At 42.3% G+C, this 27,461-nt stretch overlaps 1 protein-coding gene across 1 annotated transcript; it reads left to right on the top strand.

Annotated features, from left to right (window-relative positions):
• The first annotated feature begins 6,043 nt into the window (after positions 1-6,043).
• LOC121329805 (mediator of RNA polymerase II transcription subunit 6-like) lies at positions 6,044-20,746 on the top strand. The gene is made up of 8 exons (XM_041275646.1): positions 6,044-6,080; positions 7,137-7,296; positions 13,972-14,063; positions 14,540-14,622; positions 15,305-15,413; positions 16,504-16,619; positions 19,147-19,174; positions 20,190-20,746. Exons 1-8 carry the CDS (start codon positions 6,068-6,070, stop codon positions 20,315-20,317), a joined length of 729 nt encoding a protein of 242 aa, XP_041131580.1. The 5' UTR covers positions 6,044-6,067; the 3' UTR covers positions 20,318-20,746.
• Positions 20,747-27,461: the final 6,715 nt, after the last annotated feature.

Below are 27,461 nucleotides of genomic sequence, written 5' to 3'. Positions count from 1 at the left end.
TGGTGCACTAGTCAACCATATCAAGAGCTCTGCATAACATTAGCCTGTATGGGAGGGTGGCAAGAAAGAAGCCGTTACTCAAAAAGTACCATCTGAAAGCACGTCTGGAGTTTGCCAGAAAGCATGAGAGTGACCCAGCTGCGATGTGGGAAAAGGTTTTATATATATATATACACACACAGTGGCTTGCGAAAGTATTGACCCCCCTTGGCATTTTTCCTATTTTGTTGCCTTACAACCTGGAATTAAAATGGATTTTTTGGGGATTTGTATCATTTGATTTACACAACATGCCTACCACTTTGAAGATGCAAAATATTTTTTATTGTGAAACAAACAAGAAATAAGACAAAAAACAGAAAACTTGAGCGTGCATAAGTATTCACCCTCCCAAAGTCAATACTTTGTAGAGCCACCTTTTGCAGCAATTACAGCTGCAAGTCTCTTGGGGTATGTATCTATAAGCTTGGCACATCTAGCCACTGGGATTTTTGCCCATTCTTCAAGGCAAAACTGCTCCAGCTCCTTCAAGTTGGATGGGTTCTGCTGATGTACAGTAATCTTTAAGTCATACCACAGCTTCTCAATTGGATTGAGGTCTGGGCTTTGACTAGGCCATTCCAAGACATTTAAATGTTTCCCCTTAAACCACTCGAGTGTTGCTTTAGCAGTAAGCTTAGGGTCATTGTCCTGCTGGAAGGTGAACCTCCGTCCCAGTCTCAAATCTCTGGAAGACTGAAACAGGTTTCCCTCAAGAATTTCCCTGTATTTAGCGCCATCCATCATTCCGTTCAATTCTGACCAGTTTCCCAGTCCCTGCTGATGAAAAACATCCCCACAGCATGATGCTGCCACCACCATGCTTCACTGTGGGGATGGTGTTCTCGGGGTGATGAGAGGTGTTGGGTTTGCGCCAAACATAGCAATTCCAATCATTATCACTGTTGTTGTGATGTGTTTGAAGTACTGTGTTGTTTTTGTTTTATTTACATACGTTTTAAATGTTCTTTGTAAAGATGGAATTTCCCCATCATTGCTTTGGCAATACTTGTAAAAAATCAGTCATGCCAATAAAGCACTTGAAATTGAAAAAATTATTAATTAATTGAGAGAGAGAGAGAGAGAGAGAGAGAGAGAGAGAGAGAGAGAGAGAGAGAGCGCAACATCAGAACCTTGAAGGAATGCCTGTCAGTGCTGGAGCTGCAGTTCACTGAGTTCAGGGAGCACACCTTGGCAACCCTGAACAAGGCCAGCCCGTCAGAGCAGCTCAGGGACGAGGTGTACAGGCTGAAGACCGAGGACAGGGCCGAGGGGCAGGAGCTCACCATTACATGAATATGTAAAAGGTCTCTTTTTATCACAACTTATTTCTTTGTTACTTGAACCCTGGAAAAAATAAATAAATAACTAATAGGTTCCTTTAAAATTAGCAGCTGGAACATTCAGGGTCTGTGCACCCCATCCTTTGGAACTAAGAGCACAAACCCTGAATTTGTAAATTATATAAATACAATGGAGATCACCATTCTCCATGAAACCTTGTGTCGCACAGATGTGTCTACACACTGTCCCAGTGGCTACAGGGAACTTATTGTGCCCTCCCTGAAAAACTCCAACATTAAACATGGCAGAGACTTGGGGGGGGGGGGTAATAGTGTGGTACAGAGGAGAACTCAAAAACTCCCCATGTTAAAAGGTGAGACACACATTTGGCTCCAAATCAAAGGAGAGATCTTAAAATCTAATCAGGAAATCTACCTGTGTGCTGTTTACGTACCGCCCTCAGACTCCCCTACTACAAAGAGGACAGCTTCCATGACCTCCAAACTGAAATGACCCGTGCTGCTGTGTGGAGACCTCAATGCCAGGACAGGCAGAGAGATCAACTACATCAGCACAGATGGGAACACTCACCTATATGGAGACACCCCTCCATACCACACACATATTACCACACAGGGGAACAGCCATGACAGTGTGGTAAATAAGAGCGGTAAACAGTTATTGTATCTCTGTAAAGGCCTGGGTCTGTACACAGTCAATAGCAGGATCAGGGCGGGCTCTCTGGGGAGATTCACCTACAGCTCAGCTCTAGGTAGTAGTGTGGTAGATTATGCCATAACTGACATAGACGCAAAAATATTAATGCATTTATGGTCAGGCAACAGACTCCCTTGACAAACCACAGTCAGATAACCCTATACTTAAAAAGATCAAAGCAGCCCACCACAGACCTCAACCCTCCCAAAAAAGTGGTCACCCTGCAACCCGGGTACAAATGGACACAGTCAAGCACTACAGACTACCAGAGAGCACTAACCAGTGATGAAGTATGCTAAACAGCTTCCAAACAAAACACTACCAAAACAACCAAAAAGAAGTACATTTAGCTGTTGAAAATTGAAATAGTATTTTTGAGAAATTGTCAAAAAAAATAAAATCTATGCAAAATATCAATGAAAAAAATAACAAAAAAAAAACTCTAAAAGAGAAATGGTTTAACGGTGAGTGTAGCACAGCAAGGAAACACCTGAGACAGCTGTCAAAACCAAAACACAGGGAGCCCCACCAACTACTGCACCTCCCTGAACAAGAAAATACAAGACTGCATGTCCAAAAAACTGACCCAACCTGACAAATCAATTGATCAAAACTCCTTTTGGGAAATATGGAAAAAAAATGAACACTAAAAAAAATGTAAAAGATTTGGCAATCCAAAATGGCAATATATGGAAAAACGATTTTGAAAACCTTTACCAAAAAATATAAAACAAAAAACTAAATTCTAAACAAATTTCAATCCTAAAAAAATTAAAAGAACTAGAACAAACGATTAAAGGCAACCAGAACTTGTGTTAGACTCACCAGTAACTGCAGGAACTAAAGGAGAAACTCCAGGCCCTCAAACCTAGGAAAGCTTGTGGCATTGATAACATCAGCAATGAGATGCTGAAACAAAGTAACCCTACAATGCAGGAGGCCCTGCTTAAACTTTTTAATTTAGTACTGGAAGCTGGGTGTTTCCTGAAACCAGGAATCAAGGATTAATTACCCCTATCTATAAAAGTGGAGACAAATTTGACCCCAGTAACTACTGAGGTACCTGTGTGAGCAGTAATCTGGGGAAGGTATTCTGCAGTATCATGAACGCCTGGATACTGGCCTTCCTTACCGAACACAGTGTCTTGAGTAAGGCCTGGATACTGGCCTTCCTTACCGAACACAGTGTCTTGAATAAGGTCTTTCTACCAAAACACCGCACTTCTGACCATATTTACACCATACACACTAATAAATAAACATGTCCATCAAAAAAAAAAATAAAGGAAAAATATTTGCTTGTTTTATTGATTTAAAAAAAGAATTTGATTCAATCTGACATGAAGGACTTTTCCTTAAACTCCTCCAAAGTGGTGTAGAAGGTAAAGTATATGACATAATAAATTAAATGTATTCAGAAAATAAATGAGGTATGAAAATAGACAACAAAAGGACAGAATTCTTCTCACAGGGGCGTGTTTATATCAATGAGTTAGCTAGTGCTGGAGCAGTCTGCAGTCCCTGGTCTCACTCTCCACGATATAGAGATTAAATTCCTGCTCTACGCAGATGACCTGGTTCTGCTGTCCCCCACAGAGCAGGGGTTGCAGCAGAGCCTGGCACTGCTGGAGCTGTACTGTCAGAAATGGGCACTGACAGTCAATCTGGACAAGACCAGAGTCATGGTACTCCAGAAGAAATCCAGATCTCAGGAAAGCAGGTACCTCTTCACTCTGGGCATCACTGTATTAAATCACAGCAACTACAGCTACCTGGGTCTGACCATCAGTGCTTCAGGGAGTTTCAACCTGGATATAAATAAATTAAAAGAAAGGGCACATTGGGCTTTCTATACCATAAAGACTCGATTTGGCAAAACCAAAATACCAATAAAAATTTGGCTCAAAATTTTCAACTCCGTCATACAACGAATCCTGCTATACGACAGTTAAGTGTGGGAACCCCTCGCAAATCCCAAATACAAAAACTGGGACAAAAGCCCAACAGAAATCCTACAATTGGAATTTTGCAAAAATATCCTACAGGATCACAGAAACGCCCCCAGTAACGCCTGCAGGGCTGAGCTGGGACTGTTCCCCCTTGTAATCCCTATTCAGAAGAGAGCAGCCAAGTTCTGGTTCCACTTAAAACATGCACACCAGCACTCCTATAAATACAAGGCCCTACCAAGCAACCAGGACCCCATGGGACAACTGGTTCTGAGGCTCACAGAACCGTGCCCCACTCAAACCAGTGAGCCTCATATACAAGCCACCAACAAAAAAAAAATTCCAATAACAATAATTCAAAAAATTAACCTTAACTTGAAGAACAAACACACTGAAAATTGGTACAAAATACAAAAGAAAGACAAATTATAACTAAGATTTAGTGACCACAGCCTGGCCATTGAAAATAAAAAAAAAATCCTGGGTTACCAGAGAGGCACAGCTGTGCTGTCATTGTGAACTAGGGGAGGATGAAACAGAGATGCACTTCCTGTTATCGTGTCCAAAATACATAGAAATACGGGGGAAATATATTCCTAAATTTGAGAGCCAAATACCAAAATTTAAACTCCTCTCGGTCTCAATTAAAGTCCCCATCCTACTGGGAGAGGAGGAGCGGACTCCAAATCTAGCAGCCAAATATGTATCTGCCTGCCGCAGCCTAGGAGACAGTGTGGAGACACCCTGCAGCAACACATGACCTGTGTTACAGTTAATGGAGAGGGAGAGAGGGGGCAGTTCTACTGTTTCTGGGGAAAGGGGATGTTCTGTTTTCTGTTCTGCTAATAGATGTGTAATGTTTAGTAATGTTTATTTGTTGTATTATAAATTTACTTGGCAAAACTGTACTAATATAGTCATGCCAATAAAGAACATTTGAATTTGAGAGAGACAGCAACATCAGAACCTTGAGGAGAGCTGATCTGAGTAAAATGGATATTTTGAATGCAACTAGCTTATTAAATAGAGCAGCACTCACCTTCCTGTTGCCCTGCTACAGCTGCAAAAAAGGGCTGAACACAAGGCGCTTACATGCGTTGCAGGGCAGTACAGGATCACCAAGCAAGTGAGCTGCAGAGATGGGCCGAGGCGCGCTGGCACAGGCTGCATCTGTCTTGTTGTTTAGGTCAGCATCTGCTTCAAGAGGTCCGTACTGTACTTGCATTGTACTGCACTGTACTGCACAGTCACATAGCATTCATAATGATACAGAATCAATACCAAACAGCAAATGCGCCTACAGGTAGAGCCACGGAGTTATTTACTTAATGTAAAATCAAGTTTTGTTTTTGCCGATCACATGATTAATTATAAGCTATATCACCGTGTTAAAAAAAAAAAATCAAAACACCCCCCCCCCCAAAAAAAAAAAAAAAAACAAAAAAAAACTATGTATTACATTTCTGTTAGCGCTATGTCTATTCATTAACGCGCATCACCAGTATAACATCATTCCAGTTTTTTTCCAATCGCATTGTGACATACAGATGTACAGATGAACAGACAGTTATATATACATTTACAATTTGAAAAATGAAAACTGCTGTGCACCAAAACTGAAAAATAAAAAAGAAACAGGTAATTTTTGGTACACAAAAAATGTGAATAATTGTTCAGCTGATCGCTTTGTGGAACATCTACGAAGTATAAGAATTAACACCTTCTATTCTGAAGTCATTGTATCATCATCCTCCAGAACTCTGAAACACAACTTACTATAACAACAGCTTTTTTACAGCACTGCTTCTTCCTGAAGGACTTGTAGTGCGCGTTTCCCGTAAAAACCGTCCGGAATCAACTGAATAAAATGCTCATCAGTATGTCGTTATCACATTAGATATGATTATGAACTAGTTATTAAAACATAATGCATTATAGAGAGTATACTTTACAGTACCATTAACATAGGTCTATAATGCCCTTACCTTAATGGTGATTCATATGTATCGTTAACGTCACAAACTTCGCCCGCTTGAAAGGCTTCAGGCGCCGGAAGTGCACAAGATTCAACATTCAAGATGGCTACTTCAGGTATTTTTTCATATGCTTTTCAGCTAGTCTTCATTTGTCTCTCTGCTATATGTTTTGTTCGGAAGTTACTGAGAGGCGAAACATATAAAACCGGCCCCTTGCACCGCACCGGTACCTAGTCTTCGCTGTTTTCCTTTCTGTAAACGCGCAGGGTCTTGCGGTGTGCTGTAGTGTTCAGAGAGATGCGTACTTCTTTAATTGGTAACGTTGTTAATAATGTAATGTATGGCTCTGAGTTTGCTTGGCTGGATAGCCGGAAATAAATAAACTCATAAAGTTAAAATATGTGCCTAATATAATATAATATACAAGGCAATTCGGAAGCTACTGAACACACTAGAGGGAAGGATTTTTTCAGTGGGTGAGCATTAGGTACTGTTGAAATGTAAATTCCAGAGCCTTTTTGTATTCACCCATATGTTGTAGGTTTTACTAAAACACATTGTTTTATGTTCCGTCAGCCTTTTATGATATTTGCAGTAATTTAGTTTTTTCCCCCCAATTCCTCTCTTTTTTTAGTTGTTAAGCTGGGTTATGACTCCCATGTGTACAGAGGACAGTTCAGGTTTTTCAACACACATCAGTGTATTATGGTAGTTTGACCTGTCTCGGGTACCTTTCACATCAGGATTACACTTACCAGAATGCACTGAGGGGGCTTTTACCTGAGCTCAGGAGCTGTTCAGTTCTAGTTGCCTGCTTAGACAAACATAATGTAGGTGGGTTAGAAAGTCTCTTTATATTAGTAAGCACCAATACCATACAGCAATGTATTTCCAGCAAAACAAAATGACACTTGATTGAGATTAGCTAATCACTAGAAGGCAACTACTTCTTACATGTTTTTAACATGTCTCTCTACTGTTTAAATAAATTAGTCTGAATCAACCCAGAAATAATGCAAAAGGTAAGAACCTGATTGCCAGGTGGGGCAATGGTATTGATGTTAATAAAGGTGGGGGCCTAGAGGACTTCCTCTTGTATCATACCCTGATACTGAACAAGTGGCTGCATTCCGCCCCTTTGAGCATGTCCCTGTGTTTCTCCTGTGATCAGATAACCTGCTGGGAATCTCGTGGGTGGACAGTGGCTGGATTCCCATTCTCAACCCTGGGAATGTTCTGGATTATTTCTCTGAGAGGAGTAACCCCTTCTATGACAGGACCTGCAACAACGAAGTGGTCAAAATGCAGAGGCTCACCCTGGAACATTTAAAGTAGGTGGTGGTGTGTTTATGAAACTTGTAATAGCTGTTGCTTTAACAAAAAGGAAGGATAAAACAGATCAATACATATATGAAGTAACTTACAAAAAAAATAGATGGTGATTAAGTAGATTCAAGAAAATGCACAGAGTCCTTTTCTTCAATCAGTTGCCAGGTTTATTGAAATATGCAGGGAGTCTGGTCCCAGGTACAGGACAAGCAATACTCAACATTACAATGTTTGCATGACATTAAATACCCTTCTGTATAGATGGTCCACCTCCCCTTTCTCTGACATTAACCAATGGTCAAGGTAATTTAATTTATTGTGTGAGTGTTAATGTGTGTGTGTCTGTGTGTGTAGTCTAGTGTGACAACCTCTGAACTCAGTGCATTCTTCACCTCCTGGAGACAAAAGGTCCATACATCTGCCTTTTTTATCTCCTTGCGACCCCCTTTGATGCCAGTGGGATTATCTCTTTTGATCTCTCTGAAGTCTTTATAACCTGTTCCCTTCTAGTCCACAGCATTGTTATCTCATTAGCTTGCAGTCATTGTTGGGCAGTTTGTAGACGCATCGTCTCTATCAGTGGTTAGCAGTACATGCAATTTGAACCAAACAGTCTGCTATCTGCAATATTAGTCTCTTTTCAGAAAAGAACACCAGTATAGCTCTGCTAGTCCACATGCGTAGCAAACCCCTAATCAATTCTCAATCCATGTTTTCCAACAATATAACTCTTCTAACACCATTCATAGGTCTTTTATTATACGTTGTTGCTGATCATTTTGTTTTTCAGGCTTTGTCTTCACTCAGGTAAAGCACTTAATTATACTCCACCTGGTCCAACATAGCTTTGTATGGTACACATAAACAGGAGTCTAGGGCTCAGGTGGGGATCCTATTAGCCTACAATGTAAGAAGTGACCTGAATTTGTATCAGGAAGAAACACCTGATCAAAGTGAGACTAAAGCTTGGAAGACAATGGGAGTGAACCTGAAACAAAACCTTCTTGAAAAAGGCTGTTCAATGTTTAGAAAACTGAACAAAGATGTTTATAAAAGTTTATAATACTGTATATACAGACGGCTTGTCCTTGTTGCATGTCAGTTTTAGGAGTAGTGGGACAGCAAGACAGAAGATATGACCAGCTTTGAAAGAGAGTTTCTAGCAAGCACGCAATGGGCAGGTGTGCTAAAAGTGTTGTAGTCGTGCAAGTTATATTATACTGTTATAGAGCACTTTGGTAGGTGGATATATCACATGTCCTTTATACACCCTCAAGATTGTGATAAACATTGTAGTTGCCTTTTTCCAACAATCATACTCAATATTTTACTGCCATCTAGTGTGTTGTTGCTGTGGAATAAATTCTGACTTGTTATTTTAACCCCATTATTATTATTATTATTATTATTATTATTATTATTATTATTATTATTATATTAATTATTAAGGCTTATTTTTTTATTATTTACATTTTTCAGTGCTTATTTTTAGCTATTTTCCAGATACCCCGAAATCTTTTTTTTTTTTTTTTTTTTTTTTTTTGCGGTGCTTTCGCTTTTTACGTACTGTACAAAATTATTGTTTTCGGTTACTTTTCCTAAATGCTTGGGTGTTTTTTTCTGTCACAATATGTATACTAACTTGACAGTACTTGCACACTTCAATTGTACCTTCTTTCCTTTGCTGGCTTTCTCAACAAAATCCTTACGGTCACAAGCGCATTCTGGGTTTTTGTGTGTAGGCATTTTTTTACATTTTGCCACAATTTGCAGTTTTGTTTTAAATCCTCCATATCTTAACTATAATACAGCTTTAAATCCTGCAAACAAGCCTCTGTTTATAACTGTAATCGTGTTTTAAATCTCACAAGCAGAGTCTCCAGTAGAAATGTAAGAATGTGCTGCCACTCAGAAGTTGAGGTGGGTTTAATGTATTCAGATCAAATCAGTGATAGATCAGGATCAGGAAGGAGGGACATTGCCCAGCTGCAGTGTAGTTTGTTTTAGTTTTTTTTATGTTATTTTTTTTTGTTTTTTTTTAATGGGCAAAGGGTGAAGTCAACGTGAATTGATTAACCATTTCCAGCATTTTTTCCGGTGTTTATTGGATATACACTGATTTCATTTTTTTGGGGGGGGGTGTTTAACGGTTTTTATCAGTTAAAAACAAAAATCAGAATCCCTAATTATAACTACATACAAATCTACAAGAGACTGTATAATAAATAAAATTGACAATCAACAAGGATAATAAACACACATTTTGAAAACAAATATGTAATGTGAACATATTTGTCACCAATGTGAAATTTAAAAATCTCCTCATGTTTTGTCCTCACAAAATATAAATCTTACCTTTTTGAACAACACTGCTATGCTATTTATATTACAAAGCTAAGAGGAAAGCACTGTGTTGCTCCTAGAAAACTATTTGAGGCCCCTGCAACACAGAAAGTGGACTAAAGGTTGAACATCATAGCCAGCAATGTTAGTAGCTTACCGTTTTAGTTTAATAAGTATTTTTTCACATGCACATGCATTTTGTCAAATCCACATTCAATGATATAATAAAAATTAACAGTATTTTATTGAGTACTTACAACAGCTTTTTTGATTGGTTAAAAAAATCCCCATTATGTGAAAGCTTAAATGCGTTAATCCTAAAGTTTAGGGAATGAAACGGAATCTAACACCCCTAATGCAAATAAAAAGATTAACAGCAAAAAAGGACCTGGAGGAAAGGTTATTAAAAGTGAATGGGTCCTGCTTTTCATTGGAGGCTCAGTGAATAATTACGATGAAACCACACAACATCAAGAGTACTTATAAAGAGTAGATCGTTTAGAACTAGGGGTTGAATAAATGCTGTGTGAGGCTTTCAGAAAAGCGTTGAGTTATTTCTGTTTTACACCAGAACAACAAAGCCAGGGCGTGATATCCAGTTTTAAAGTGCTCATACCCAGAGTGATATCTTCACATTCCCAGTGGTACGCCTGACATCCAAGGCAGTAGAGCCGGTAGCACATCTCAGGGATCGATAGTGCCTAGTCCCTTGCAGGCGTTGTAATATTTGATTTATTAGTGCTGGAAGGGTTCTGCCCATTTTTTACACTGTATAATAAAATTGTTTTGTGTTACTACACCAGGCTGCTCTAGATGGCAGTCTTAGACTCTGTATTTTATAATCCTAGAACCTCATGGTGAAATGTTGCTGATGGTTTTATTTTATTAATAATCACCTGTACTAATGCAGAAAACAAATTAATAGTTTCATTAAAGCACCAGTAGGCTTTACTATGATCACCTAATCTAACTGGACACCTGGAAAGAATTTGGCCATGTACTCCCAAGTGTGCAACGTTGAGGTTCATTGGATTGATGTAAATACAACAGTCAGGTACAAGGCACGGGCCAAACGGTACATATCGGGAGGGTGCCAATGTATAGAATGTAGAAGTGTCATAAATAAGGCATCCCTTGCCTGCCAGGGCTTTAATAAATTTACGTTGTAAATTTATTTTTCATTGCGGCATTTTTGTTGCAATCCTGCTGTTGTCGGTGCTGAGCCAATTTGAGATTGTCTTGGGCCAAATGACCGACCAAATCTAGGTGATCTCTAAGTAGGAGCACATGCTGCACTACATTTTTGGACAAGCCTTTGTGCTTCTCCCACCCCTCTCTCAACAGATCGAGGATGCCACGAGGGTGTCAGTTGTACAAGAGCTCGAAGGGGGAGAACCGTATCGAACTCTGCAGCACCTCTCTCACTGCAAAAAGGAGGAAGGGAAGAAGTGATGCCCAATGTTTTTACAAACCGTCTCAGCATCGACTTCAAAGTCTGATTTAAAGTGTTCCATCAAACCATCCATCTGTGGATGATAAACAGACATCCTGATGGGACTTATTTTTAGTATTTTGCATACTTGCTGTAACGTGTTGGACAAGAAGTTAGTTCCATGATCAGTCAAAATCTCCATGGGGATCCCTACTCTAGCCATAATCTGCAGTAATTCTTTAGCTAACGCAGCGACACTAGTGGACCTCAGTGGAACTGCACCCAGGTATCATGTTGTGTAATCTATCGCCACTAGTATGTGCGTATACCCAGAGTCAGAAGGTAGCAAAGGGCCAACTATGTCCATTGCGATGCGTTCAAAGGGAGTGGAAATAATCGGCTGTGGGATCAAAGGGTTGGGGCACACTCGTCCGTGCTTGAGTGCCACATGTCTGGTATATTGAGAGGGGCGGGAATAATATCTGCCCTTGATGGCCCAGTAACCTCGCCCTCTCGGTCACACTGCATTCCGACCCCCCTTGCCTGGCGTTTGTTACCGTTAGAGCAGGCTCCCACCAGCCTTTTCTCATTAATGCTCCTTCCCATTTACGAATCCTTCCCTCTTTATTTGTTTTTCTTGGGTGGAACAGAGGAGAAAACATTTCAGTTTGAAAGGGAAAAACATTACCAATCATTTCCCTTTCGTTTTTTTCTGCCAAGTTTACGTGTGCGGTCGGGACTGCCATTATTTTCACCTATTCTTTATAGTTTGGCCAGTCTCGACCCAGAATTACTGGATATGGTAGCCTTTCCACCACCCCAACTACCAGGTGATGTTTTATCGGGGTATGTTGCCGTGTCTCCATGGATACAAGAGATCTTGTGGTTGCCACAACACATCGCCCAAGAGAGACGTTCTTATTAAGGCAGCCTGTGTCCACTAATGTATGGGTTTTCACATTTCCTAAAATTACATTAACAATGCAAGGCCCCTCCCGACCATTTTCCCCTCGCTTACCCGCTTTGCATGCCAATTTGCATGTGGCCACGTCATACCTGCAGGTGGGCATGACTTGGCCTGATGACCCTGCTGATGGCACCTAAAACAGGGAGGGGGAAAGGAGGGCACAAGGGTTAGATATTTATTCTGCTGCTGGTAAGGTAACGGGGTGGGGGAAGCACCTCTACCCCAGCTGGGGGACAACCTTGATCTCCATGGAAGGGAGGCAAGGTTGCCTAATGGAGCCGGCGGTCTAGGAGGTCGTTGACCCGGTCCCGGTTGAGGGGGTGGTGCTCGGATACTCCGCTGAACTGGAGCGGTGAATAGCCTGGACTGGGCTGACACCTGGGAGTCCTCAAAGTCCTCTGCCAGTTTCACGGCTTGGTCCAGGGTGTCGGACTTGTGGCGTCTTATCCACGCTTGGGTCTCGGCGCCGACCACATGGCAAAACTGCTCTATTACAATGGGCTCCCCCATCTGTGCGCTTGTTTTTAGTGCAGGGCTAAGCCAATGTACTATGTGGTCACAAAGTTTTTTCGCCACCACCCTGGGGCTTGTATTTGGGGACCGTCGGTACTCCCTGAACCTCACCCGATGGGTTTCCTCCATTATATTGAGACGGCGGAGAATGGCCAGCTTTATCAGGTCAAATTGATTGGCGTTGTCATCAGCCATTGCCTGGTATGCTGCCTGCGCTTCACTAATCAGGAAGGGTCCCAATTGGCTTGTTCAGAACTGTCGGAGCTATGAAGCGGTGGTAGCCAGCCACTCAAATGCCACTAGGTATGCTTCTTGGTCATCCTCCACCATCATTTTATGCATCCTCACCTTTGGGGCTGCCATAACGGGTGCTGCTGCTGCTGCTGCTGTGGGCGCTATTGCCAACCCGGCCTTCTCAATCAGAGCCATGTACCGCTCCTCTCTACATCTCTCCTTATCCTCCCATCTGCTGTCCAGCAGCACCGACAGTGCTGCATAGTCCATCCCACTTCTCTTACACCACGTGTGGCAAAGTGGCGAGTGGATACAGGTGAGTGCAGTGCAGTGCAGTGCAGTGCAGGTACAAAACAAGCAGACAATTACTTTGAGGTGCAGGGGTGTTTATTGATAATAATAACAACGTCCAGAGCCCTTAGGCAAACACCTGTAAATAATAAATGCTGGAGTGATACAGCGGCGTGTAGCACTCGTAACTGTAATCCCGGCTTTGACCTGCAACCAGTCCAAGTTTTATACACACCCACACTAAACGCAAAACAAACAAACATAAGACAGTGAGTGAATTTAAGTACTAGTGGTGATTACAGTACTCTGTGAAATGCTGGGGTGAAAAGTGATGCCCGGGTTAATGCTGGCTTGTACTCCAGCATCGGATTGTGTTACTGATAGTCTAAAAAGACAAACAACAGTTACAGCCGACACTTTACAAACACAAAACAAACACTCACGGTTCTCAGCAATACCTTTACTCCTTTTAGGTTAACTCCAACCATTTACAAAGGAGCAGATTACTTTGCTACGCCCCTATTTTATACCCTCCCTCATGACCCCTTGGTTAACGAGTGCATCCGCTTCTCCAGTCTGCGGATGCCACGTCTTTTCCCGTTCAGGTCATTGAGTTCAGGTACCGTAGCTCAGTACCTTTTCTAGCCAGCTGACTTCCACCTACCCACGGGAATAAAGTGTCATGCCTTTTAGTCCAAGGTACTCTGCTCTCTTTATCTAGTACCCTCTCAGGTCAGGAGGGAGATCTAACACCAAGCGTCATTCAATCTCTGTCACAAAGACCCAGATGAAAACCCAACTATACCCAACTAGGCTATGTACGCCTTTGTTTCAGTAGTCATTATTGAAGCTGACTTTCTGTAATAAAATATTTTAATTTATATATTATTTTCACAGCCAGATGGTTGGAGTTGAATACATTCTGCTTCATGCACAGGAGCCCATTCTTTATATCATCCGAAAACAACAAAGACAGTCTCCAAATCAAGGTGAGAAAAAGGTGTTGATGCAGGCGTTTGCTTTTTCTTGTACAGTGCATCTCAATTAGGGCTTGCAGAATTTCAACGCAGTGTTACGACCCTTTTGCTTATGCAGTGGTTAGTTCGTGGAGTTTCTCCTTTGTCAACAAGTTGAATAGCACTGTAAAGAGGCACTTCAATTGAATCTAGTTTCAGTCTGCTACTAATATGGTGTTCAGAGCAGCACTTAAACTGTAAATCTAGGGTTGTCTGATGCACTAAATGCGTATCCTGGTCTTCATATCACAATGCATGTGGTGGTGTTGATGTGTCGTAAGGTCAAACTAATGACTAAGTGCATGTATTCCATGTAATATTGGTCTGGCATCACAATACAATATAAAATATGCACAATGCATGGTTACAGCCTGCCTTCTAGCACAATCCCTGATGTAAAAAAGGCATTTAAAATGACTCTAACACCTTTTTCTTTTCTTGAATTGAAGTCATCCCTTTGTCTGATTACTACATCATAGCTGGTGTGGTGTATCAGGCTCCAGACCTGGGATCTGTGATAGGCTCCAGAGTGGTGAGTAGAATTTGTATTTATTGATTTATTTATTTTTTACACTGAACTAGTCAATTGCAAGATAATCGAGTAACTCTATAGATCAGAAAAAGCTTTCTGTGTTTTTGTACTGAGCATGCCTTCATTGCAGCACTGTGCTTGTGATTGGGAAGCTGATCAGACCTACTATGTGTAAAGATGCCCATCTCGCAAAACAATAATAATTGAGTGTGCCGGCCTGGAAGCCAGTACAAGCCGTCACTCACAGTATGATAGACAGGGTGTGGCCACTTTATTAGGAACGATCCTTAAATATCCTGTGTTATCAGGCGAAATCAGGAGAGACTGTTTGCACCTGCCTAATGCATTTTATCCAGTGCATATATAGAAAAATAGAGACAATCAGGGCCGCATACTGATGAAACAGTGTATTTGATGTTAAATGGACTGTAAAATAGACTCCATTAAGAATTCATATTTTCGCTTGCCGTTTTAAACAGCCTTGATCTAATAAAATGAAGAAAAAAAAAACAAACACAGAAAAAGTCCTGTCTTTGAAGACTTCTCATCCTAACGTCTGTCAGTTGTGTTGTATTTTTGTACTACTGCATACCTTCTCGTTCCATTCTGGGGAGGGTTTCACTCGAGCACACTGGCGTGAGCCCTGTAGAAGTTCTAAAGGCGGTGTGTGTTTGTTTTGAAGCTGTCAGCTGTGCACGGGGTCCAGTCTGCGTTCGACGAGGCCATGTCCTACTGCAGGTACCACCCGTCCAAAGGGTACTGGTGGCAGTTCAATGACCAGGAGGAGCGAGGTCAGTTCAGTGGGGCGCATGGTGCTTATCCAATCACTGGGGAACAAAACTGCTCCTAACAATTTATTTTGTTGTTTCCTTTGTCTGTTTCATTTGCAATCATTAAGTGGTTCTGGCTTCTGATTCTGCGATATTGAGCTCCCATTTTTCTCTGTGTCTTGTTTGGAGCGTTCTTGCTGTCTAGGCACTAAACATACGTCTGCATTCCTTTCAAACCATGTGACAATGTGACCTTTCAGCTCTGCTGACCCAGCCTATACATATATAGAGAGGGCGAGTAGGTGGGACCAGCCAAGTTGAATAGCTAGTTTGGCACGTGATTTGAATGGAATAATGAAGTCTGTTCAGTGCTAGTCAGTTGGGATTCTCCAGACAAGCTCACAGACAGGTAAACACAGACACAGAGAAAAAATGTAACAATTCAATATTGGATCAACAGAACCCAGAAACATTCAACATCATTGCAAAATATATTCAGGTATGTGTGTATTAAGTGTGTATTTAGTCACTCCCTTAGTGGTGATCGCACAGCTTATTGCACAGGTGGGACCCTTTTCCCAGCATAGAAATGTTACTTGTTTTTTTACCATCCCATGACTCTTCACCTGATTCCCATTTTGCATGAAAAACACTGTAGGAGGAGGGGCTGTTAGTGTAGCAAGAACTACCTTTAATACAACTCAGATGCTCGGCTGTGTAACTTCTGAAAGGACAGCCATCCTCATTAGCATAACTAAATTCACACAAGTCCACAGTATACTGATATAGATACAAGTGAAGTAAGTCCTGCCACACCACTCAGTACTAGCATGCTTTGACATTGCACTTGAAGTTCTTGGTTTTCTCTCTTCATTCACTTCCTGTGTTACAGCACATAGCACCCGACCTGACATCACCTAGAGTCCTGTGGGCAGCATAATGAAGGAGGCTTAGGTGGGGGCTGATACCTGGTACACAGGAAGATAATATATTGTATCTTGTGGTGGTAGGATATTTCTTCACCCAGAGTCAGTCAAGATCAAGTATGAAACGTTTGTGTGAATGTTATTCTGAGAATACAATCTTTGAACAGTGTTTGGTTCTGTTGTAGAAAAATCCAAGCCCAAAACCAAGAAGAAGGAAGAGCCAAGCTCACTGTTCCAGAGACAGAGGGTGGACATGCTGCTCCTGGACCTGCGGCAGAAATTCCCTCCCGCGTTTTACCAGGTAACCTCAGAGGGAGAGGACATCGACTGTCTTAAAGGGTTAACCTCAGAGGGAGAGGACATCGAATGTCTTAAAGGGTTAACCTCAGAGGGAGAGGACATCGACTGTCTTAAAGGGTTAACCTCAGAGGGAGAGGACATCAATGGTCTTAAAGAATTCACTGTTAAACAAGGCAGAATAAAGCACTACTGCCTTCTACGTTGATAACACAGTATGAGATTGTCTGCAGTACAGCCTGCAAAAAGGCTAGAAGACTTTATTTAAAGCAAGTGCAAAGACACATCTTCAGATAATATACAGGCACCTCCAAAATTATTGGCACCCTTGATAAAGATGCGCAAAAAAAGCTGTATAAAATAAACAACACAGGTAATGAGCTATATTGTAATTTTCAAACGTGGAATATATTGTACTTTATTAATGATTCAAGGGAATCAACCAAAATTACACGTTTCTCAAATTATAAATTTATTTCCAAAAAAATTAAGCGTCACAATTATTGGCACCCATGTTTTCATACTTTGTGCACCCTCCCCTTGCAAGGATAATGGCACTGAGCCTTTTTCTATAATTTTTTTAATGAGATTGGAGAACACATTGGAAGGGATCTTAGACTGTTCCTCCATACAGAATCTTTCCATGTCCTTGATATCCTTCGGTCTGCCTTTATGGACTGCCCTCTTCAATTCAAACCACAGGTTTTCAATAGGATTCAAGTCCGGAGACTGAGATGGCCATTGCAAAATGTTGATTTTGTGGTTAATCATTTCTTTGTCGATTTTGATGTGTGCTTGGGGTCATTATCTTGCTGCCAAGTTTCTGCCTCCTGGCAGAGGCAACCAGGTATTTGGCTAAAATGTCCTGGTACTTGGTAGAGTTCATGATGCCATTAACCTTAACAAGGGCCCCAGGACCAGTGAAAGCAAAACAACCCCATAACATCAAAGATCCACCACCATATTTTACAGTAGGTATGAGGTTCTTTTCTGCATACGCATCCTTCTTTGACGCCAAAGCCCACCGCTGGTGTGCGTGGCCAAAGAGCTCTATTTTCGTCTCATCTGACCATAGCACCTGGTTCCAATCCAAGTGCCAATGCTGTTTATCAAACTACAGACGCTTACATTTGTTGGTTGCTCTCAATAAAGGCTTTTTTTCTGGCAGCCCTTCCAAATAGGCTATTGGCATGGAGGTGGCGTCTAATTGTAGATTTGGAGACTTGGTGACCCCAGATGCAACTAAGTTCTGTAATTCTCCAACTGTGGCCCTTGGATTCTTTGCCTCCTGAACCATCTTCCTCACTGTGCGTGGGGGCAAGATGCACTTGAGTCCTCTACCAGGCAAATGTACCACTGTTCCACTGGTTTTGAACTTCTTAGTTATTGCCCTAATAGTGGTAAGTGGTATATTTAGGTACCCACTGCCTGATTTATGAAGGTCAACAACCATTTGTGTCTCTTCATTTGTGAGTTCTTTGCCTTTCCCCATGGTGATGGATGACAAATGGATTTTACATGTGTATTACCTCATTGTTATACCCCAGTGAAACAGGAAGCCATGGAAGGCCACAATACAGTTCCTTAAGACTGAGATGTACTTAAGAAAGTAGAATGTTAATGCAGATTTCATTTTGTTTGATTTTATTTATAAGAATCTTTAGGGGTGCCAATAATTTTGAAACCTCTTTTTGAGAAAAAAAAAAATTACTTGTTAAAAATAAATGTTTTCCCTGAGGAATTGTATTAGTATAAAAGAATGTAGTTTTCCCATATTTTTGAGCATAAAATATAGCTCATTACCTGTGTTGTTTATTTTATACAGCCTTTTTTGCTCATCTTTATCAAGGGTGCCAATAATTTTGGAGGTGCCTGTACGTATTTTAAAAGTATGAAACAAGCAAACTATTGGGAGCAATAATTGAGCTAGTATATATATCCTGTTACAAAGCCTTTACACTGGGTCAATTCCTTTCATAGCATTTCTTCCGAACAGGCCCCTGTATTGTGGACCTCAGTATATGAATATTCTGATTTTTGGTTTATACTGTACTGCTGCACATCAATGTTTATTTTAACAATGTATTTGTAATGTTTTTTTGTTTTTGCACAGGGGTGTCACAGTTGACCCAAGTCCAAACTAGAAATGCTGAAAATCCAGTTAAACTCTGTTTAAAGTAGCTTCGTAATGAATCCTTGTAGTATTTGAGGGTGTTTGCACTCATTCTGCTCTCTGTTCTACATACAAGGGAGTAGGTGGTGCTGACAGTTATAATGTTCCTGTGACTGAAACACAGGTTACAGTTTCACACTGTATTGGTGATGCACTTACTCTGAGGTTGGTAATTGGCTTAGGAACAGGTCACCTCAACCTTAGAGAACTTTGAATCAAGTATTTTCTTGCTTGTATCCTACATGAATTCCTTTTCTGTTTGCGTATAGATAATTAGAACTAGAAAAGTGTGTTATTTTTCAGAATGAACTGAAATTTAAATACCAGTAACACTATGTTTTTACTGTTTTATTTTCAGCCAAAGTCTGGAGAAAAGCCTATACCAGGTAAGGTTTTGTACTGTATATTGGAAATTCTCTGTGCATAATTGGGTTGGGATTAGTTCCCAGTTTCTGTCTGGATCCAGCAATCTCCCAGTTGGGATTAGAACTCTGGGTGTAAATTTACTAGTTACCCTACTGATATTCCATGGTCCTGACGCCTATATATTTAAATGTATTTTGTTATTCAATTATTTATTTGTAATTAGGTGCTAGTGAATTTTATTTAGTTCTCATGAAAAGGACAGTGGCTTGGGCTGCCTTCAGGAAGATCCCATGAGAGCTTCCTCTCACAGCTCTGCAAGCGAGAGGGAGGCCCTCAGTACTGCCTGGCATTCAGTCCTGGGCCTGAAGAAGATCATGTTTCAGAATTGTGTTGAATTGTGCAAGGCTGTGGTAATGTTGATTACACTGATGTCCACTGGTCACTATGTTGAGACCGCCAAACTCATTTGACATGTGAGCCAAATTCAAGCCCAGGCCTTCAGAGTTAAAAGGCATTGAATAAGATATTGAATATTATACAGTATGACAAGTATCGAGAGATCTAGCATTCAATACCTATTGTGTATTCGGCACAGCAGGGTTAATATTTTATTTTTGTACCTTTTTAAAATCTATATTGCATTAATTCAAAGCTAATAACAAAACGACTGGCCGAATCAAACTCTTCCCAATTCCAGTGTTGCTAAGAAGGTGGAGAGCTTCATCTAAGGAAAGCAACTGTCTTCATGCAGCTGCTTCATTTAAACATACATTTTTCCTCCTAAATTATACATGCATAATCAGAATGAACGTTCATGGATTGTTGCGGTCGGCCATCCTCATTTGTGGAATAACTACAGCACTCCATGAACGTTCATGCTGTGTCCTGTATTAATCCTATGTAGGTATTTACATCCTTTATGTTCATGGTGTGTCCTGTATTAATCCCATATAGATATTTACATCCTTTTCGTTCATGGTGTGTCCTGTATTAATCCCATGTAGGTATTTATATCCTTTTCTTCACCCTCTTTAGTGGAGATAAAGAAGGAGCCAGAGCCACCAGCAGAAACAGTGAAGCAGGAAGAGAGAGACTCTGCCAAGAATCCCCAGCAAGCTCCTGCCACCAAAGCACCTCCAGAGAAACGAGCGCGGCTACAGTGACGGCACGGACACACACACATGCCGAACACAGAGGGACAGGCTGCGGAGTGACGTTTTCTTTTCACAAGCTGTGAGTGTGTGGATTTGGGAGCGAGACCCACCTTCTCCAGCCACGTGTCAGGTTCTGGCAGTGAAAACAAGGGGCTGCCTTACGGCTCCTGAGCTGCTTAGTGCCACATGGACAGGATTTAACGTTCCTGACTCAAATCTAGACCATGGCAGATGGGCTCATGTTCATGCGTTAGGTCATCTGTAAGCAAACAGGCAAGCAAGCATCATGACCTGTGGATACTGTTCATAGAATTAAGCCACATTTAGGGTCTTTAGGATTTCTTGTGTTTTTGTACTGATCAAAGTAATTTTATATACTGTGCTTGCAATGTGTTGCAGTTTTGTTTTTCATAAGAAATAAATTGAATTGATAATAAATCTGTTTATTCTGCTTCTGCTTTAAATTGACATTACATTTAAAACATGCTGCAATTCGTCATCCTGTGGCGGTGTCTGTAAATGCGTAGAGCTGTGTTGTTGATGCTGAAACACTAGGATACTTTAAGACCCAACTTGACGAGTTTTGAGAACAAGCAGCTAGTAGAAACCGGATGAGCACTGATGGGCCAAATGGCCTCCTCTTGTCCATACATATACTACGACAAATTCCCAGGCTATTTATTTCACTGTCGTAATACTGCAGATTCAGCAGAAAGAAACTTGAAAGCAGTAAGGAGGGGAGCTTTATAAAATGAATTCAGTATTGAGCTTGTTTCTCTCTCCTCTGTCCTTAGACAGATCTTGAGGGCATAATAATGTTAACAAACACAAATGACTTACGATACAGTGTATTTTGCTAATCATGGACTAACACTTTATGTACCTTTTACATTGCTGTTTTAATATAGACTCAAATACAGTAACATACACTGCCTGGACACTTTATCAGGACATGTATACCCGATTTGGATTTGGCATCGCTCTGGTGTGGGGCATGTTCTCATGGTCTACTCTAGTTCCCTTGTTTACTCTGGAAGACTGAACGCAAAGTCCACCCAACAGTGCATCTCTTCCAAGGCGATATTGCGCTGTACCAGAATTGTGCTCAACCAGTTTGAAAAGCATGACAGGCATTTCCAAAACCATCTCAATCCAACTGAGCACGCTTGGGATGAACTTGGATGACACATTCAACATCTCAATCCTACATTTCTTCAGCTGCTGCTTGATATATTAATGAATGAAAAGCTCAACACCCCTCAAGACACATCAAGGGTAAACAGTGTTCCAGTCTGATACTGAGTACAGGTTCTAATAAAGTGGCCAGGCAGTGTTTGTACATGTACAGTTCTATGCTAAAGTTGTGTCTACTCTTGTTATTTCTAGTCTGTGTGTTAAAGAACAAAATGAAAAGAAATGAATGCTTCTGCATTTTTAATTGGAACCCATCATCATTCAATTAAGACATGCAGGTAGTGGCCAAAAAAATTTGAAAAAAAAAAGTTACTTAATATGGCGTTGGGCCACCACGTGCAGCCAGTACGGCCTGTATGCGCCATGGCATAGAGTTTACCAGTCTCTGGAATTCTGCAGGACGGATGCGGCACCATTCTTCCATAAGAAAGTCAATCAACTCACGCCTGGCTGATGGAGGTGGAAAACGCTGTCTCAGGCGTCGTTCCAGAATGTCCCATACTTGCTTTGTTGGGTTCAGACCACATGTGTTCTGTGGATGGGGGCATTGTCATCCTGGAAGACCCCGCACTGCCATGTGTGATGAGCGCTGCAACCTGACTATAGTATCCCCCACTGTGGAGTTCTCGGCGGACTGTTTTTAATGAAACTGGCTGCTCACGGCCCAGGTTGAAATTTGCAGTCAATTGAGCTGCAGTTGCTTGTCTGTTTTGCCTTGGATTTCGAATTAATGCACGGATATCACGATCCTGGAGTATGTGCTTGTGGCCACTGTTGCCCTTTGCTGATGATGTCTTTCCCTCGGAGTTCCATGCCGACATCACCTTAGACACCGTTGCTCGTGAAACATCAGCAAGTTGAGCTGTCTTGGTCACTGAAGCTCCTACCAAACGCACCCCAACCATCACCCCTCTTTCAAAGTCACTGAGGTCTCTTGCAGCCATGCTAGCCATTATTATAGGCAACAGGCCTGTCCAGCATTTTTATACATGACCCTAAGCATACTGGGATGTTATTTGCTTTATTAACGATTGAGCCACACCTGTGTGGAAGCCTTTGCTTTCAATATACTTGGTGTCCCTCATTCACCCAGGCTTTAACTGTAGCAACCCTAAGCAGCTTTCCAATCCAGTGGTTCTTTTCTCAGGTAGTTGCAGAAGCAGTTAAACAGGAATCTGCTTACAAGTTGGTCTGTTTCTACTGATGGGATCCATGCAGAGTAATAGAGGTTCCCTTTCTAGTGGAATGACAACCATTACCGAATGGGAAGAGCCTCTCTGACCCGTCAATCACTGAGCACATAAAAAAGCTGCCCTATTAGGGCCGTGCTGTGAGGGGGAAGTCCCTCCCACCTCCTGCTGAAGAGGGATGTCCTCACAGTAGCATATCACCATTTACTCTCTCACCTCACTGAGACAACAATCGGATCGCTTTGCGCTCTCCTTATGCTGGAACTTGGCTCTTTTGCACGGCGAAAAACTCAGGATTGAGTCCCTAGCCTGCAAAAACTAATTCGCTAAGGTAAGTTTCTACATTTAGGAGTATATTGAGATTGCTAGTTGTCTTAATCTCCTCAGGTAGATTTCTACCGAATAGAGCTTGTTTCGACCACTCTATCTTACTCTGCTTGATCGCATGAGCTATTTATGTCAGCTGCTGTCGGGTGATCCCGCTGTCCCGCTGTTGACTCAGCTCCAGCTGCAACCAAGCTCGGTGCCTACCACGCCCTCCTCAACGCCGACTTTGACACCGATTCACTTGGCTCCAGCTGCAATCCAGCTCAGCGCCTACCATACCCTCTAACAATCACCACGGCAATCACCACTTTTTAAAAAACAGCGCGCCGTGTAGCCGGCTGAGGCAGTCCAGCAGAGTCAACTCTACAGCGGAACACGGCAGAGCCGGGGTCCGATGACGGATCACACGTCTCTTTCTTTTAAACTGCAAATGCAACCCCGGTTCCCTGAAAGAGAAAATAACCATCAAAGTATGGGATATAGCTGTCAGGCAGTAGGATTGGCTGAGCTTTATAGCAAAGCTGCCGATAGGCCTCCACGCGAGCTTTCGTGTAAGCCCGCCCCCCTGGGAGCTTACTATACGCAGCGCGCAGAGACTCTTCCTCTTTTGCTCTTCAGGCCGTGAAGGTTTCCGGAGCGACCTCGCGGCTTGATGGTTATTTTCTCTTTCAGGGAACCGGGGTTGCATCTGCAACCTATCGTTCCTTTTCAAGTCGAAAATAACCATCAAGGTATGGGAACAGTGTACCCAAGCCGTCGCAAGGGAGGATTCTCGGCAGTAGGACTTACATCATAACGCAACTGCATAGGCAATATATCTAGGCATATGCGGAGCTGCACCTCAGCATCTATGCTCGCAATGACACCTGTGCTAAGGTGGAGTAGTAAACACTATATTGGCATCCTGAGGTGCCATAGAGTGTAGTACAGATGCTCCAAATAGTAGAGCAGAGGAATCCAGCACGATTAATCCGTAAAAACTCATAAAAGTGTGCGGTGTAGCCCAACTGGCTGCCGCGCAAATGTCAGACACCGGCACTCCCTTGAAGAGGGCCCAGGATGTCGCCATACCCCTAGTGGAATGCGCCTTCAACTGCCCTGGTGGTGGAAGGCCTGCACATTCATAAGCTAATTTAATAGCATCCACTATCCAATGGGAAAGGCGTTGTTTAGACAACGGCTGACCCAAGGTCTTAGAACCATGGCATATGAACAATTGTTCTGTTTGCCTCACAGTCGTTGTATGGTCAATATAACACCTCAATGCCCGCACGGGGCAGAGCATGTGTAACTGTTCTTCCTCTGGGGAAAAAAAGGGAGGAGGATGGAGCGCCATCAACTCGACTGGTTGGTTCATGTGAAACGGAGATATGACCTTTGGTAAAAAGGCTGGATTTGGGCGCATGGAGACCTTACAACCGTCTCCTGCGAAGCGAGTACATGATGGATGCACTGACAGTGCATGTAACTCGCTGACGCGTTTGGCTGATACCACTGACAGCAGAAATGCGATTTTAATAGACATGCGCTTCATATCCACAGTGTGGAGAGGCTCGAATGGTGCCTTGGTAAGGGCTTTTAGCACCATGTCAAAGCTCCATGATGGTAAACTGGTTGTTCTTGGAGGTCACAAACGTCTTGTGCCTTTGAGGAACTGTTATGCCAGAAAATGGCAACCTGGTGATAACCCGTCAATGCGTACATGGCAAGCTGATATGGCGGCTAAATACACTTTAAGTGTAGAGGGAGATTTCCCTTCATCTAACAGTTTCTGTAGAAACTGTAATATCACTGCCATAGGACAAGATACTGGGTCATGGCCCCCCGCCAAACACCAATCTTGGAACAACTGCCACTTGTACGTGTACTGCGACCTAGTAGAGGGCGCTCTAGCACTCTGAATGGTCGAAATCACTGCCGTCGAGAGCCCTAAGGCTGAGAGGCGCTCCCGTTCAGGGGCCAAGCCCATAGCTGCATGAGCTTGGGGTTCGGGTGCCAAAGCCAACCTTCGGCCTGGGATAATAGGTCTGCTTGCAGGGGAAGCTCCCACGGTTGACCATGTAGCAACTGTACTAAGCTCGGAAACCACATCCTCCAAGGCCACCGAGGAGGGACCAGGATCACTGTCGCTTGCTCTACCCTGACCTTCTCTAAGAAGGCGGGGAGCATCGGAATCGGTGGAAATGCATATAGGAGCCCTGGCGGCCATTTGTGAGCCAGTGCATCAACTCCTAGGGGACTGTCGAGGTCCCTCACCCAGAACCATAGGGGGCAATGCGTGGTCTCTCGCGATGCCGAACCATTCCCTGAGGCGTGCAAGAGGGCCTCCTCTGGATAGGAGATCCGCTGCATAATTGACTCTGCCCAGTAGGTGAACCGCGCGCAGAGGGGTCAAATGCGGCTGTGCCCATAGCAACAGCCGTGCTATCATCCAGTGAAGGCGAGGGGACCGTAGGCCGCCCTGGCGGTTGATATACGCTGCAACACGTGTGTTGTGTGAAATTTAATTACTTTAAATTTAAAAGGAAGTTGATGTGGAAGTAAATAAGGCAATTACTTCACAGAGTAATTTTAAAAGGTCCTTTATTATTTCACACACACACACACACACACACACACACGCAGTTACATACACAGATGCTATACTGCGAATAACGATATCCCTAACGGGACATAACCCAACAAGGTTACATACAAAGATTATATTAATCACAGATCAATACAATCCATGAGACGCAACTGAACTAATTCTTACCCTTCCAAGCGGATCGGGAGAGCCCTTCGACCCTGGTAAGAGAAAGCAGCTGTCTCCAAGAAATTACCGAGCAGGACTGCGCGCTAATCCTCAGGCTGACTCTCATCAGAGCAGAGGAGAACCCCGTCCTTTATAACTTACCAAGTTAGGCTTTTGCATGCGAGAGAGTAATTGGCCAGATCACTCCCTCGAGGCTCGGCCCTCTGAATAAACTATTCCTTTCCCTAGAACATTCTAACCAAAACAAGTTATATAAACGTGACAAAAACAAGTTATATAAGATATGGGGTTATTATAGGGCAAGGGCAAAGATGAACTCGAACGCATTTCTAGAACTTTCTAAAACACACTTTTTTTTTATTACATTCGGTCCTTCGGTCGAGATTCATCTATGCACTGCCAAATACATTGTTCGCTGTGTAATTCTACGAAGATAGATACATAAACATATTTGCCATACACACAGAAGAAATACAATTCCCAATAATATTAAGATGGGATGGATTAATATAGTTAATGTTCCTTTAGCCTTTGGTGACCATCCCTCAAATATGGACCACCATGCATCTTGTGCATTACGTTCAATAACTTTCCCTAACCCTAAGATGGTATTTTGTGCCATTATCGTTCTAATTTTTAATACAGTAGCATTGTGTTGATGTTGTTTTGCTAAGTCAACTAATTCAGACGATCGATTCAGCAATACTTGATGTTTTTGCAGGGAAATGTGAATTCCTGAATGCAGAACTTCCCACTGGATCCTGGTGAGAAGCTCTTGCTGAGAATGATTGGTTAACAAATAAGTATCATTTCCCCAATGCCAAAGATATATGTCTGATAAACACCCAGAATAAGGCACATAAGTAAGTTGTGGATGGGCATGCACCGTACTTACACATAATTTATGAGGGCCAACTTCGTGCAAAATTTCCCTCAACGGCTCACGTCTCCATTCACACAACCCCTGTCCGTCTGTAAAACACGGGTTAGTATATCCTGTCCTTAATAAGCAAACCATGCCTTGGTCTGTCTTGTCACAATCTAGTAAATCATATGTCTGATTAGTATGTGTATCCAACCACATGCCTGTAACCTGAAGATACCAGTGAGCTCCCCCAGCAATTATAGGATGCACATAGTACTTACATACAGGCGTCACTCTCGTTACATTATGCGTAACATATCTCCCTATACACATAGTTTTGTTACACATAGTAGACTCTTTTACCACATTCACCCATAACTCTGAAATATTCCAAATTTTTTTATATTCATGATTACTTTGTCGTAGAATCAATGATTGTACTTTGGTACGTTGATGAGATGCATATAACATTTGTAATGTACATTCTGTCCAGTTCATCCACTTGGTAATGTTCTGCCACTGTTGTAGAGTTACGTTAGTTATGTCTATGACCAGCTCGGATGCTACTCGGTCCCAGTACGCTTGATACACATGCATGAGCGCACCGTCGGGCATCCACTGTACAATTTTATCCAGGGCCATCCGAGTATTATAGCCCACATTTTGCAATTTATGTGCCGTTACTTGTCCGTCAATTGTGTTCATGAGTCCTAGTCCAGTCCCTGTTCCCCCCAGTAGGGTATCATACCAGGCACGTTTAGTACGCCAGGTACATTCAGGAAGTGGAGGAAACTTAATCGTAAAGTGCACATGAGTTGAGAC

Source organism: Polyodon spathula, chromosome 17 (assembly GCF_017654505.1).
Source record: "Polyodon spathula isolate WHYD16114869_AA chromosome 17, ASM1765450v1, whole genome shotgun sequence".
In the NCBI taxonomy this organism is placed as follows: Eukaryota; Metazoa; Chordata; class Actinopteri; order Acipenseriformes; family Polyodontidae; genus Polyodon; species Polyodon spathula.
The sequence above is the reverse complement of the archived record's forward strand: the minus strand, read 5'-3'. Positions and strand labels throughout refer to the sequence as shown.